At 44.4% G+C, this 12,413-nt stretch overlaps 2 protein-coding genes across 4 annotated transcripts in view; one reads left to right on the forward strand and one right to left on the reverse strand.

The window, feature by feature from the left end:
- The window catches only part of LOC132126796 (cadherin-4-like), a 261,279-nt gene extending 258,522 nt beyond the window's left edge, over positions 1-2,757 (forward strand). For 2 of the 3 annotated variants that reach the window (XM_059538304.1, XM_059538303.1), the window contains one exon: positions 320-1,769. In XM_059538304.1, coding sequence (XP_059394287.1) covers positions 320-526 — 207 coding nt within the window. In that variant the 3' untranslated portion in view covers positions 527-1,769. Of the gene's footprint in view, positions 1-319; positions 1,770-1,998 lie in introns of those variants that run through there. The other variant, XM_059538305.1, reaches the window with a different exon arrangement.
- The window catches only part of LOC132126797 (sodium- and chloride-dependent neutral and basic amino acid transporter B(0+)-like), a 63,867-nt gene that overhangs the window by 13,025 nt on the left and 38,429 nt on the right, over positions 1-12,413 (reverse strand). The gene's annotated exons all lie outside the window — the stretch shown is intronic.

The following is a 12,413-nucleotide window of genomic DNA, read 5'->3' on the forward strand; positions in this document are numbered from 1 at the left end:
TCAACTTAAGTTCAATTGCCAAAAACAGTTTTAATGGTTGGATGGATAGATGTGTTCATCTGATCTGCCTTATGTGAGAAAAAAAAGCACAAAATGAGGCATTTTTGCAGCTTAGTTTAAAAAAAATAGTCTTTGACTGAGCAGGAAGATACAGCTTGTTTTTATAGTGCATCAAGGTCTTTCATATCAAACGATCAAGGAAAATTTGATTCCTCCTGATGTGACCCCTTTATGCACTTTCCAGCAGCGGCTTTTAGAGCATTTTGTATGCGTCTGTTCCAGAAGCCCCATCTCACGTTCTCTCCCTCTCTCGTATTAGGGTCTGCGCGCGGCGGATAATGACCCCACTGCTCCTCCCTACGACTCCCTGCTGGTGTTTGACTACGAGGGCAGCGGCTCCACTGCGGGCTCCGTTAGCTCCCTGGACTCCTCCAGCTCTGGAGAACAGGACTACGACTACCTCAATGATTGGGGTCCTCGCTTCAAAAAGCTGGCAGACCTCTACGGAGGAGGAGGAGAGGACTGAAGGTGGGAACTCAAGGAAGAGGGGGGGTTAGAGAGGGCCAGGAGAGACAATCGGCTTCTCAGATGTTTTATCGAGAAGTCGCACGCCAAGCCTCCAACTGGGCTGATTATCTCTCAACTAAAGTTCCTCTGCACGCTACGGAGGCATCGAGAGGGGGAGGATATTGCCCTGCAGCCTGCTTTGGACCTTTGCTGCAATCAACAAGTATTTTACGGCTTTTTACAATATTTCGCGTTGTGGTTTCTTCAGTGTTGTTTTGTCACTCCTCTCGGACCACCTAGAGGCTCAAGATGGAATCGAGTTGCTACAACGAATTCTCGACGTGTGGGAATAAAATAAAAACGAGTGTTCGCTTTATCACTAAAGAGAGTTCCACACACACTTTTTCTCTCAACTTGAATTTCAGTAGAACAGAAGCACTGTTGTTGATAAAGTGCCTTTTGTGGTGTGTTTTGTATCGGACTCCTGCAATCTCAGGGTCGGTTGCCATTTTGAAAAGTTTCTTCTGTTGGGCACACACTCCCCAGTTCCTGTCCGCTCTTCTCGACTACCTTTTGCTTTCCTTTCATCCCTGCATTACCGGTGCAGAACGCCTCTTTGACTACTATGTGGAAAACAAACAAAGGAAACAGAGATTGTTTTGTCAAGACTTTTGTTGATAAACACAGGACTCATTTTCCCTTCAGAAATCTCATTCTCCCTTCAGAAATTGGAGCGTATGAAGTACAGTGATCCAATTATAAAAATCATTATTTCTTATTTTTTTTTTTTGGTTTTGTTTTTTTTTTAAACTTGACCGACCACGACCATATAATGTTATGTTGTGTACTGGTTGTGTAAAAAAAAAAAAAATCAAGGTCTTTATTTTCTAAAAGAAGAAAATATATTACTGGAGAATGCCTTTTAGCTCATACTCTTGCCTGCCTTGTACGATTTTGTGTTGCGTTTCCGAATTGTAAAGGTAATTTAGGCATGACAAGTTGCCAGACAGCGAGACTAAAAGTGATGGCTGAAGAAACCCGACTCTAGAAGGATTGCATCAGAAGAAACCTTCTTTTTTTGTCTTGAACATTCCCCTTTTCTAACTTTATAAGTTGATTCAAATATTAGACGTGCATGACTTCTTTCAAAACAATGTCTCAAATCTCTCGCACTTGTTCCTCTGTGGTCAGAATGTGAAAAGTAGTTGGCAAAGAATATACACAATACGGAATAAATATAATCTGAAAAAATTAATAAAAAACATACAAAAAAATTATTCAAAATGTTTAAAATGCTGTAAAATACTTATTTTTGAAGTATTATTTAAACATTTGCTGCTCTTCAAGCTCCAAGTCGGGCTAAATGACAGTGTCTGGACATATTTGGTTTATATTGTGCTTGAATGTGTGTGTGTGAGTGTGTGTTTGTCTATATCCTGTAGGATTTTTTAATTCTCTTTTTATATGTTTGTCTTTTGTATTTTTTCTTAGGTTTTACGTTCATTCTTTGGCTATGAGAAATGCAGCAGCGTTCTTTTTGTCTTGTCGTTCTGAAGAAAGTCTGTCTCGTGCGTTCTGTCCCTGGATAAGGGTCTAAACCTGCATTGCAGAGAAGCTTACAATCATGCCTGCTCCACCACTCAGTGTAACTGGTTTCTCTTTCCATTCATCTCAAATATTGGATGTGCTTTAGAGAATAAACAATCACATTTTTTGAAAAAAAAAAAAAAAAGGAAGATTCTCAAGTCTCTGTCCTGTTCATAACAGGTTCATGTCTCTTTTCTTCTCTCTCATACTTCCATGTTTCTTTCAGCAGCTTGTCATAATGTTTTCTGGGCATGAGTGAGCATTGCTTCATGCCATCAAGTAACAATTGAATTAAGCTGATATATCCAGTATGGGATTTCTGATTAAGCCATAAAATCAGGCCATTTAAAAATGGCAGCGTGATTATCATTAGAACTTCTGGATTTCCATGCATTACCATTAAATTAACATTTGACTTAACATAACTTTGGAAGACTGCTCCTCCTACACATTTGCCTTCAGAAGCATTAATAATGAAGCACTCTGTCCAGTGATGACAACACTTATCTGACAGAAAGTTTCCTAGATTTTTCACATGTATTTAAATGAGCCATGAAGTTCTTTCCCATGACCCAGTGAAAGGTCAGTGTACTCGAAGGGCATATGGCATAATTAAAACATAAGGCCAACCACTAATGACGAATCTCTGGGAGTGGATTAAAGCTTAAGATCCTGAAAATGTATGAAATTACAATTGAGTAATGAGATTAAAAATGTTGTTAATACTTTATCTCTCTTTCCCTTATTTTTTAATGTCAACATTTATGTGATTTTTTTCTTTATGCCTTATTAGGACTATCAATCAGTTTAACATTATAATTGCATTATTTCATGATATATTGGTTAATTTGCAAATAATTGCATTAAATATTTGCAGAGAAAAACAAAGGTAAAAGTTCATATTTCCATATCATAAACCTATCATCTTGCAATCTATGTTGCAGCGGAGTTTGTCCATATGTCCAGGGTACAATCGTCCAATCAGGACATGGTCTTGTAGACCACCTACAATATTTTTTTTAAAAGCAACTTTTTAAAGCACATTTTTAAGTCACTTTGCCACAATAAAAACAAGACAGGGGAATTTGATTTGAACTGTCTAACCTCTAAAGCATGCCACAGCTCTTTTCATTTTGATCTCATTTATTAACCTCTCGCCCCTTTTAAAGACAGATACTAACTGACAGTTTATCAGTGCTCTTCCATTAGTTTCAGTAAGTACAACTCCAGTTCGCAGCATCCCTCTCTCTCCGCATCTCTGTTACCCTTTGCATACTAATGGTGAACATGTTCTGTTTTTATCTATTCTTCATGTACCAAAATTGTGTATGAGTATCTCTCTGCGGTTTCAATAAGTCAGCACACAGAGAGAGTGAGAGCTGTAGGGGATTGGAACTCTCTGCGGCCGTGTCTATCAATTAGTGCTCTGATTAATCCCTTGCTTTAATCTCATCAAGCAGAACACTGCTAATAACCCACAGACGAGAAGAGAGAGGGATGAAGAAAGAGCAATGTGTCATTAGATGCAAGAAGGGGTGGTAATACAGGAAAAGAGGGAGGAGAGGAAAGTGGTGAGCGATCATACGAGATGGCATCTATCTTTGGAGTGAGATGTTGAAAATCTATGGCTCTCTTTTGTGGAACACAAAATTTTGAATAATGTACTGATAGAAATGTACAAATGTACAAATCTAAAGTAGGACTACAATATATATATATATATATATATATATTATATATATATATATATATATATATATATATATATATATATATATAAGTTTCCATATCTTAAAATGGAGGATTAAATTGATGTTGAGAATAATACTGTTTAGAATGTTTGTAGTATAAAATATACCAATATTAATTTAAATTAGACAAAAGTAAACATTATAGAGTATATAATTTTACTAAAGGTAGAATTCTGGCACTTTTTTTCTGAACGTGTTTAAGGATAAATATACAGTGATCAATGGAAATATCTGATGAATACTGTAAACGATTATTCATAATTAGGAACTGCTGAGTACTTAAAAGTGCTGTATGTAAGATTTTGACTCTACTTAAGCATAAACATACAATAATATGTTTGCAGATATTTAAGAAACATGCTAAGTTAACATACTTGTTTATCTGAAAAACAATGCTTCAGTCAGTTATTCTCCTTTGAAAACGTGCGTTCCGGGCCAGAATATCGGTCTTTGTTTTGGTTTGTGAAACACGCCCATTGCCAGTTTACCCAATTGTATTTCGGCATCCTGGGTTGCGAGTTGCCGGAAAACACAGCGTATTCAATTTCATTAATTGTCAAGTGCACTCGTTCCTGTTTGTGATGTCAATCTGGCATCCTGCGTGTGCATCAAGTCTGACGAGGAGGGGCCAGGTGAAAAGTTGCGAATTTAACTTATTTGAAAAATTTGAATATCGCACAAAACATTTGCGAACAAGCACCATTTCCATTCAACTAGTCAAAGAGAACAAAATCATCACTTCCTGATAAACTGGCACAATACATCACTAAGAAAAGTAGGAGAAGCTACTGAGTATAATAATTTTCCTTTATAATAAATTAATTGCTGCTCAGAGCGAGCAGACGAAACACATAGAATGCAGGTTATTGCTTTTGGAGGTGAATGCTGCTGTTTGGGAACGCAGTCATTTAACAATTCTGGGAGGCAATTATACAGAAATACTTTAATGACAGACTTTGCGTCGGCATTTCCAAATGACCATAACAACATTTCAGATGCTGTGGAACAAGACTGGTCTGCTGCTTAGTCAGGATTTGCCATCCCATAACACAAAGTCAAATTACTTTTTTATGCGCTTGGAGGAATTTATTCGCAAAATGCATTTCCATCTCATTAACCCTTTTACACAAATAAAAAACCACCACAAGCAAGCGTAAAAACGTTTTTGCGAATTAAAGCATTTTTATTAGAAATACATCGTGTCCATCATTCAATTCTTATGCAATACTTCAAAATGTGCATAAAAGCAGGGTGATGGAAACCAAGCTATTGGCTCTATCTACAATCTCAATTTGGAGTGTCAATGGTCCATTTGAGAGATAGGTGTCGGTAATTCACTTTTAAGACTGCGATCCACCGTAAAGCAAGAAGAAGAAGAAGAAGATGCCTCACATGCAGGCTGAAGAAGAAGAAGATGCAAACATGCTCAGGACAGTTCAGACATTGTAGTGAAAATCAGAAGTAAATAACAATATAAATACTGTTCAGTTTCTTGCACAGAATGATCATTCTGTGTATTTACACATCAGCATATCGTCACGAGCCGCAGGGTTTAATTTTGTTTTGTTTGTGTAGGTGTTATGACTCTCAAAGCTGTGATTCCCATCCACTGACATTATAGGACTGACAGACTGCAACAGTTTGTGTTAAAAATCTCAATTTGTGTTCTACTGAAGAAGCAAAGTCACCTACATCTCAGGTAAGCAGATAAACATAAAATTTTCATTTCTATCCCTTTAATAGCAGCTCTTGTTTTTAGTAAAGGAAAGTGTTTAAATGAAGCCAGCTATAAGATTAATTTTCCTCGTAAAATCGGTTCTCAGGCAGCCAAGCCATGGTGGTAGAAAAAATACAGCAAGGCACTGATGGATTGTTCTTTCGCAAATACAAACTTAACAGGTGGCTTGCAGCCAAAGCTGTGTGTGTTATTAATAAAGTTTGCCCTTTCAAATACACTTAAACATATTTTTCATCTACTCAATATAGGTCTAGATTTCCAAGGCTAAACTTATTTTGGACAGTGTACAGTACATGTTCCTGTGTACATTATTGAATAGGGTGTCTTAATTGAATGTTTACAGGTAAGTGCTGAGAGCATCCTGAGCAAACAAAATCACTCTAGGACTATGCTTTGCTGACTCAGCTCTTCTATTATGAGATGCAAGTCGACCACAGAAAGTGTTTCAGCTATGTAAATGAAAGGAATACAAAGGATCCTTGCCATTTAATTGTCAGTGTCTGCTATAATGGTCGTCCATGTTTCGCTAAACCATCATTCAGCATTATAAGTACATAAACTGGGAAGTAGATATTTCATCAGCTCACTAATAATATATGCAGTAAACAATGGATATAGCATGCCAGTCTTGGATACTAAATTGTTATTGAACACAATTTGCTTATATTTGGGAACTAGTAAATGTTTTGCTAACGTTGCATTGAGATAGGTTTAGTCACTACTAGGGGGATGTTTAAATCCTGATACAGCAACATGACAATCCATACTAAAGTCAAAATGCAGCTTTAGCAGAACTCTGGAATCCCTTTGGGATGCAAAAGTTGTTTTTTCCCATAGTGGGCGTGTCTCAAGAGAGACAACTAATTGACTGTGGCCAAAAACACATCTCCATGGATCTGGATTGTGCTGTATATATATTTCAGCTGGAAGGTGTCATACTGTTCTGTTTCAATAATATCATTTTGCTGAGTCTGATGAGTTGATTTTTTTGTGTGTGTGTGTTTGCAAGGTGGTAAGCAATTTATCAATGGCCCACAAAAGTCAAGTTTGCTGTGTTTCCAGAATCAGTGAAAAGCCTCTCGGGTGAAGTCTTCATAGAAACAAAATGGTGTAATCTGGGAATCATTTTAGTCATGTGAAGTTGTAAAACTGACAAAACTAAGTTTACAAATGGCAGAAATTTCCAGGAGGTGAACAGCGATAGTAGATGCTAGATATAAAATGATCAAAACGGCTTATTTACACACCTGTATCTGTAAAATAATATTAAATATAATGTAGAAACTTTGACACTGATGGATTTTATTGTTTCAGAATCCCCTTCTGGGTGCTGAAACGCTCACACACTGAAATATTTTGTTTTAGGAGTTGTCACTGAGTCATCCGAATTAGAATCTTATTAGAATGGTTACAAGTGGAAGAACATTTCCGAATGGTCTGATGGATGATCCGGATAGGTTTTAAATCCTGAAAGTAGTCGTTACGGGAAACCATCTCTCCTGAATCAGTGCTTTTCATTGCTAATGTTTTAGTTTATCTAGTGTATACTTTCATGAATATCAAAAAGCAGTCTAAAAGAAGTAGAACAAGTATTAAGGATATGCTGACTCATGTAGGCCAGGTGAAGAAGCCCCTTTGGATGTTCTACAGTTGAGTTTGCGATACAATAATTTTCTGTCCATGGAACTACAATGGGAAATCAGTTTGCTCCCTGCATATCCAATATTCATATGGACAATTTGGAGCAAGCAAGTATCTGGAGCAGGTTGCAACCAACAGCCTAATTTAAGAAAAACCTTCCTTACAAATGCAGGGACTGTGCAAGATTACAGATTTGAATAATGAACTTGGTCCACCACTGGAATTACTTTTCTTTTCAGCTGACATCATCAAGTCCTTTTTTCAGCCCCTCCAGTCCAAAGACCTTTCATATCAAGAGAATTCAGTCACTTCCCAATGGATAAAATGAAGTCCTGTTCTGCTTTTCTTCTCACTGCACTTCCTTTTCCATTCAGAAATAAATCACATTTTGTTGTGAAAGATTCGAAAACGTACTCGGTTACTAAACGTAACCTCGGTTCTCTCTAGAAGAGCGAACGAGTACTGCGTCTTAGCTAAGACGCTATGGGAAAAGTCTCTTTTCACGAAATACTGAAGCAAAAAATTATCCTTAATTTTGTATTTTTGTAAAGCGCATTTGCAGCAGTACACAGCCATAGGCGAGACGGCTTCGCGCCCTTCTTGCCACTTCCCGCCGAAACGGGTGTGGCCCAACCTATAAAAGGAGCTCGAAAAGGCTGACTCACCTGATTTATTTCATCGCCGAAGCGAACCAGAGTGAATCGTACGCACGGCAGAGAACGCAGTACTCGTTCGCTCTTCTAGAGAGAACCGAGGTTACGTTTAGTAACCGAGTACGTTCTCTTACGAGAGCTCTCTCGTACTGCGTCTTAGCTAAGACGCTACGGGAACCCGATGTAAAACGCCGTGCGCGCAGGGATCACACACCAATAAACCTGAAGCAACGCCCAGGATTTACAGTGCACAGTCACCTGAGGGACTCACAGAGAGTCCGGGACAGAAAAGGGGGAAAGCCCTCCGTCCCATATCTAGCAGCATCCGTAGATGCGGCAATATGACATCACACAGCCGAGGCAAGGCCTGACCAATGTGGCAATGCGGGTCTTACGCAATACTGCCCATATAACAGTCGGGAGCACATAGCGCTCATGAATTCAGAATTCCCCTCAGGGCCCTGATTCTTCTATACCGACAGCAGCCTTGCTTGCAAGGCGGGAACCTCCAGGTTATAGAACCTGATAAATGTAGACGGCGAGGCCCAACCCGCCGCCATACATATATCCTGCAAGGAGATCCCAGTAGACCACGCCCACGACGAGGCGACGCCTCTTGTGGAGTGTGCTCTGACGCCCACGGGCACTGAAGGCCCCTGGAAGCGTAAGCTAACGCTATGGCGTCAACTATCCATCTGGATAGAGTCTGTTTCGAAACAGCCATTCCTTTGGAACGTCCACCGAACGAGACAAATAGCTGCTCCGTCTGCCGAAAGGCAGCAGAGCGAGACACATAAGCTCTTAAAACCCTGACAGGGCAAAGAAGACTCGAGTCTCCATCCTCCCCTGACACCGGCAGGGCAGACAGGGCAATAACCTGAGCCCGAAACGGTGTGTTGAGGGATTTCGGCACATAACCGTGCCTAGGTTTGAGTATGACCCTTGAGTCATTGGACCCAAACTCCAAGCACGACTGGCTCACCGAGAGCGCGTGCAAATCACCCACACGCTTCACAGAAGCGAGAGCCAACAAGAATACTGTCTTGAACGACAGATGCTGAAGGCTAACCGATTGGATAGGCTCAAAAGGGGGACCCTTCAAGGCCTCCAAAACCGCCGCGAGGTCCCACATAGGGACTGACGGAGGTCTGGGAGGATTCAGCCTCCTAGCTCCTCTGAGGAACCGGATGACTAAATCGTTCCTTCCTATTGACTTACCGGACGCCGTTTCAGAAAACGCCGCGATGGCCGCCACATAAACTTTGAGCGTGGATGGGGCTCTGCCCTTATCCAACAGCTCCTGTAGGAAGGAGAGGACCTCCGTCACCTCACAACTAAGGGGTGAATAACCTCGAGCTGTGCACCAGCTGGAGAACACCGACCACTTCGAGGCATACAGACGTCGTGTCGACGGAGCTCTAGCCTGAGTGATGGTATTTAGCACTTCCACTGCGAGATCAGCGGGTAACCATTGAGTGTCCATACATGGAGGGACCACAACTCCGGTTGAGGGTGCCAAATTGAGCCCCTGGCCTGCGAGAGGAGATCTCTCCTCAACGGTACCGGCCATGGGGCGACATCTGCTAATTGCATCAAATCTGGGAACCATGGTTGGTTCTTCCAAAGAGGTGCCACAAGCAGTATTGAACATCTCGTTTCTCTCACCCGTTCTATCACCTGCGGAAGGAGGGAGACGGGAGGGAACGCATAAAGCGGGCAGCACGGCCATTTCCGTGACAGCGCGCTTTCGTTCTTGGAAAAGAACGCGGGGCAGTGAGCGTTTTCGTGGGACGCAAAGAGGTCCACCTCCGCCATGCCAAATCTCTCCCACAACAGCCGAACTGTTTGCGTGTGTAGAGACCATTCGCCCGTAGGGACATTGCCTCTGGACAGCCTGTCTGGACCCAGATTCTGCAGTCCAGGCACATGCACTGCTCTCAGCGAGCGCACGTTGCGTTGAACCCAAATCAGGAGGCGTTCCGTCAGCCTGTACAGGTTTCGGGACCCGAGACCGCCCTGGCGATTTATGTAGGACACCACGGACATGTTGTCCGAACGGACTATGACGTGGTGATCCTTGATATGGGGACAAAAGCGCGTCAACGCGTTCTCCACTGCCAGCATTTCCAGGCAGTTGATATGATGGAGCTTTTCCCGTTCTGACCATAGGCCAAAGGACGGTCTGCCTTCGAGCAGCGCTCCCCATCCCGAAGTGGAGGCGTCTGTCGACACCATTTTCACACTCGGGGAAGTCCCCAGGCTTACACCTGATCGGTACCAGCCGTTCGCTGTCCAAGGTGCTAGAGCCGCAACACAGCTCTGATCGACCTTGAAATGCAGCCGGCCAGACGCCCACGCTCTGCGCGGCACCCGGGCCTTCAGCCAGAACTGCAGGGGGCGCATGTGGAGCAGGCCCAGCCGCAGAACCGGAGATGCTGAGGCCATGAGACCCAGCATCTTTTGACAGTGTTTGAGCGACACAGTCGCGCCGCAGCGGAAAGAACTCGCTGCGCACTGAATGCCCATCGTGCGCTGTGGTGACAGTCGCGCCGTCATGGAACACGAGTTCAGAACTATACCCAGAAACAGGATCGTCTGACTGGGGTTCAGCGAACTCTTCGCCCAATTGACACTGAGGCCGAGCTTCTCGAGGTGATCGAGTAAAACGGCCCTGTGGTCCACGAGCTCCGCTCGTGATTGGGCCAGAACCAGCCAGTCGTCCAAATAATTCAGCACTCGTATGCCTCTGAGTCTGAGAGGAGCGAGCGCTGTATCCATGCACCTCGTAAACGTACGAGGAGCTACGGACAAGCCGAATGGCAGGACTGCAAACTGGTATGCCGTGGGACTCAGTATATCCGCGAGTAACCGTGGGCTGCATGTGTGCACTTTTACCACTTCCAACTCGCCGTCTGCCTGTGCAGAATGTACGTGCACGGGCCTCGTTTTTACAGAAGCCCCGCGCCGTAAGTGACATAGTGTATGTGGGCACTGGGAAGTGGGCACGTTTACTATGCGGCGCGCTCGACCGATCTGTGTCGATCTTATGTGCGCCAGCCCTGTGTGCAGGGCTGTGCTTACATGCGGGGATGGGCACTGGGTAGTGGGCATCGTCACTGCATTTAAAGCACCATCGGCCATGGCCGGACGAGCGTGCACGGGTTTCGTTTTTACAGAAACCACATGACGCGTGTGAAATAGTAATTGTGGGCACTGAGGGGTGGGCACGTTTACTATGTAGTGTGCGCGACCGACTTGAGTCGACATTATGAGCGCAGGCCCTGTGTGTAGGGCTGTGCTTACATGTGGAGATGGGCACTGAGGAGTGGGCATCGTCACAACATTTATAGCACCATTGGCCGTGGCCGGAACACCAGAAAAAACACTGTTTTTGTGAAACATCTGGGTAGCCGTGATAACGGCTTTTGTGTGCAGGCAAGCGGGCACTCGTGCTGCGTTTCTTGATGCAGAAGACACTGAGGCAGTCGCAACTCTTGGAACTGCAACAGCGGCGCGTTTGGGTGAGAGCTCGGCTGCAGCGGAACTCGAACACCGGCGCTTTCCCAGCAGTGCTAGGATGCTTTCGGGGCTTCTGGCTTCACCGCAATCCTCTGCCGCGGCTACCGCGGCGCGGGGCGACGGCTCGAAGAGCGAGAACGGGGTCCCGAGCTGCGTTGCTGACGCTGTCGTGATGGCGCAGCAGGAGGCGGTGGGCGTGACTGAGAGCTCTGTGGGGCCGGTCTAGAGCGGCTAGCTGCAGAACTGGAGCGCTTCGGCAAGAAGTGCTTGAATGCCTGTGAAGCTTTCTGGTCCTCGGCGAATCTCTCCACAAACTCGTTGACGGAAGATCCAAAGAGGCCGGCAGGAGTTAGCGGAGCGTCAAGAAACGCAGCGTGCTCAGACTCCTTGATGTCAGAAAGCGTCAGCCACAAATGCCTTTCAGCCACCGTAGCGGAAGCCATAACCCATCCCATGGCCTGTGCAGCGGACTTAGTAGCGCGGAGGGAGAGATCCGAAGCACTCCTCAGATCCGCGAGACAGATCGCTTCAGGTCCCATCTCATCCAGCTTGCGGAGAAGATCGCCCTGGAAAATCTGTAGCGTCGCCATGGTGTGTAACGCAGACGCAGCCTGCCCAGCAGCAGAGAATATCCGTGCGAGCAGCGATGACGTCATGCGGCAGGCTTTGGATGGCAACGCCGCCTTAGTCCGCCGTCCAGCAGAGGGCGGGCAAAGGTGCGCTGCTATAGCCTGTTCCACCGGCGGAAGTGACAGGTAGCCTCTGTTCTTAGCACCGTCCAGTGTGGAGAATGCTGACGAAACAGATGAGCGGATTCTCGCCAAGAATGGAGCGTCCCAAGCCTTCGCCACTTCTTCGTGAAGCTCAGGAAGAAAAGGGGCGTGTTTTGAGCTTGAGGAAGAGCGCTCATCCGGAAGATAGCTACCATCCAGCCGGGAACGTGAAGGGGGCGCTGGTGCAGACCACTCGAGGCCGAGGCTCGCCGCGGCCAACGAGAGTACACGCATCAGCTCCTTA

The sequence above is a fragment of the Carassius carassius genome, chromosome 44 (assembly GCF_963082965.1).
Source record: "Carassius carassius chromosome 44, fCarCar2.1, whole genome shotgun sequence".
Classification (NCBI taxonomy): Eukaryota; Metazoa; Chordata; class Actinopteri; order Cypriniformes; family Cyprinidae; genus Carassius; species Carassius carassius.